General features: G+C 54.4%; 1 protein-coding gene across 1 annotated transcript; it reads left to right on the forward strand.

Annotated features, from left to right (window-relative positions):
- Nucleotides 1-391: 391 nt before the first annotated feature.
- Nucleotides 392-1,910, forward strand: LOC113405642 (E3 ubiquitin-protein ligase TRIM69-like; the record flags this gene model as incomplete). Its single annotated transcript, XM_026646867.1, has 3 exons — nt 392-625; nt 1,135-1,204; nt 1,369-1,910. Coding segments are annotated over 3 exons (846 nt in total), but the record flags the coding sequence as incomplete, so codon positions are not given.
- Between the last annotated feature and the right edge of the window lie 1,281 nt (nt 1,911-3,191).

Below are 3,191 nucleotides of genomic sequence, written 5' to 3' on the forward strand. Positions count from 1 at the left end.
GACCTGGGAGCATTAGCTAGAGAAAGACCTTGGTACCCGTGTGCCTGGCAGTATTAGCCACAGCAAGTCGTTAGGTACCTGGGAATATTAGCTCTAGAAATTTGCTGGGTACTTGAGTAGCTGGAGCAATGCTAGGTACCGGGGCGTATTAGCTGTAGAAGGATGTCGGGGGGTATTAGCTCATGAAATGCTGAGTACCAGGGAGTATTAGCTGGACAGATGCTGCATCCCAGAGAGTATTAGCTATAGAAGGATACTGGGAGGTACCTGGGAGTATTAGCTCAAGGGATGCTGGGTCCCAGGCAGTATTAGCTAGAGTACCTGCAGTATTAGCTGACGAGATGCCAGAGGGTACCTGGGGGTGTTAGAGCTGTTGGCTGGTGTTTTCCAGGCGACGGTGCTCAGCCTGGAGGATCACATCTCCTCGGAGTTCGGGAAGCTGCGGGGCTGGCTGGCCACCCGGGAGGAGGAGTGGCAGGATCAGCTGCGGCAGGCGGGCAGAGCCCAGCTGCGGGCGATGCAGAGGAACCTGCAGGAGCTGGCGGGGAGATGCCAGGCAGCCCAGGAGATGCTCACTGAGGCCCAGGCCCGCCTGCCCCAGCAGAACACCATGGAGTTCCTGACAGTGAGTCCAGCGCCTCCTAGAGGGGAAAGGCCCCGTCTCCCATTCCCTACACCTCTGATCCAGCCAATCCCTTACCATGGGGCCAGGTGGGAGTCGGCGCCCCCTAGAGGGGAAAGACCCCGTGTCTCATTCCCCACCCCCCTGAGCCAGCCAGTCCCCCACCATGGGGCCGGATGGGAGCCGGCGCCCCCTAGAGGGGAAAAGCCTCGTGTCCCGTTCCCCACCCCCCTGAGCCAGCCACTCCCAGCGCCCCACAGTGTCTTAAAGAGACAGAACTATACTAATTCCTTGTCTCTCTCTCTCCATGTCCGTCCCCTCACAGGACATAAAATCTTCCCTGGACTGGTAAGTCTGCCACTGCAGAAGCAGCTTCATTCCCTGATTCCCCCCACACCTCTATCCTCATTGCTCACTAACACACCCTATGGGGGGGGGGGTCTTCCCTCTTACATAGGATGAAGCAGCAACCGGCTACCCCTTGTGGGCCGAATGCGGGGTCCCTATCACAGACTCTGGGGCAATTCAAAGGGCCGATCCAGTATACTGCCTGGAAGGAGATGAAATCCATCCTCAACATAGGTAAGAGATGGGTTTCAGCAGGGGGCGCTCTCCCCTGGCAGTCAGGGCTGGACCCAGTGCCCCAGTGCGTCACTAGGGGGCGCTGTGCTGCAGGGAGTGGGCCGGGGGGGTTCCATGTTAAACCAAGCCTGCCCCATACCCCCCTGCTCCTTTTCCCTCCCCAGATCTCCCCCGGGTGACGCTGGATCCCGCCACGGCTCATCCCTGCCTGGTTCTCTCGGAGGATCGCACCTGGGTCCGGGACGGCCCCCTTCGCCGGCCCCTCCCCGACACTCCCGCCCGCTTCGATTTCTGCGTGGCCGTGCTGGGCGCAGGGGCGTTCGCCTCCGGGAGGCGCTACTGGGAGGTGGAGGTCGGGGAGAAGCCAGCGTGGACGCTGGGCGTGGTCCATGCCTCTGTCAGCCACAAAGGGAAGATCCATGCCTCCCCCAGCAAGGGATTCTGGGTCATTCGGCTCCGGGGCGGGGCCGAGCTCATGGCCAAGGACACGCCCCCAATGGTGCTCCACCCCCAGGCCCTGCCCCACAGGATTGGGGTGTACCTGGACTACGAAGGGGGCCAGGTTTCCTTCTATGATGCCCAGGGCATGGCCCACCTCTATACGTTCAGTGCCCGGTTTGCAGAGAGTGTGTATCCCTATTTCTGCCCCGGGCTCTACGATTCGGGGGGGAACGCTACCCCCCTGAAAATCTGCCCCTTGCCCTGAGCCAGCCAGTCCTCTGCCCTGGGGCCAGATCGGAGCCAGCGCCCCCTAGAGGGGAAAGGCCCCGTATCCCATTCCCTGTCCCCCTGAGCCAGCCAGTTCTGTGCCCTGGGGCCAGATTGCAGCCAGCGCCCCCTAGAGGGGAAAGGCCCCATGTCCCATTCCCTGCCCCCCTGAGCCATCCAGTGGCTTTATAAGCACCACCTTACACATCGAAAAAAACTCTCAAACCCATTGTGACGGTGCTGCCCGTGGGAGCCAGCTGAGGTCACTCAATCAGGGTGAACTGCAAACAGAACAGGGCAGACAAACCCCAAACGCTGGTGGTTATTCCAATACTTAGATTTACCAACCGGCCCAAAACAGCTTCTATAGGACCTCACTGGTTACGCAGAAGTCCAAACAACGCAGTTCCCTTAAAGTGCCCAGCCTCAGGCCTCCATCCTGACACACCTGTCAGATATGATGATGATTACTGAAAATCTTATCTCATCATATGAAAGAAAAGGTTCTTCCAACCCCAAAGGATCAGTCATATACCCAGGTTCAATGATAACTTAGATCTTATCCAAAATACACGCTATAGCCAATTCTTATTAACTAAGCTAAAATTCATTAAACAAGAAAAGCGAGAGAGTGTTGGTTAAAAGATCAATATACAGACAGACTTGAATTCAATTCTTGAGGTTCAGATACAGCAGAGGTGAGCTTGTAGTTGACAAAAGTCCTTTTAGAAATAGTCCATAGGTTATAGTCCAATGTCCATATTCAGGGTGGCTCCAGTCAATGACTGGGGATCTCAATCCTTGTGGCTTAAGGTTTCCCCCTCTTGAAACCCAAAGCAGATCTGAGATGAAGAAGGATCGTGTCTCCGAGTTCTTATACATTTCCAGCAGCCTTTCGGCCTGAGAAAACAATAGGCTTAATTCTCCTTCCAAACATCACGGCACTTAGCACAGGGTAATGTATCCATTAAACAGTTCCAATACAGGTTACCACAACCTTCAAAGAGACATAGAGACAATAATACTATTTCACTCAAGTATCATTATAAATGTTAATATTCCTTTTTTGATCTTTGAATTAAAGTTATAGCAATAGACAAGACTTGTTTGCTTACATCACAAGACCTGAGCAAACATCTACCCTTGAGATCTCTAACAATGCAGACTTGCATTTCAAAGCTCTATTCATTTACATATCTTCCTAACCAGTCCTTAAGGTTCACTTATGGGTCAGGTCAGTCTGAGTTAATTAACTCTTTCTGGCCCTGTCACCTTCCAA

Source organism: Terrapene carolina, unplaced genomic scaffold, assembly GCF_002925995.2.
Source record: "Terrapene carolina triunguis isolate 2854851 unplaced genomic scaffold, T_m_triunguis-2.0 Scaffold47128, whole genome shotgun sequence".
Taxonomy (NCBI): domain Eukaryota; kingdom Metazoa; phylum Chordata; order Testudines; family Emydidae; genus Terrapene; species Terrapene triunguis.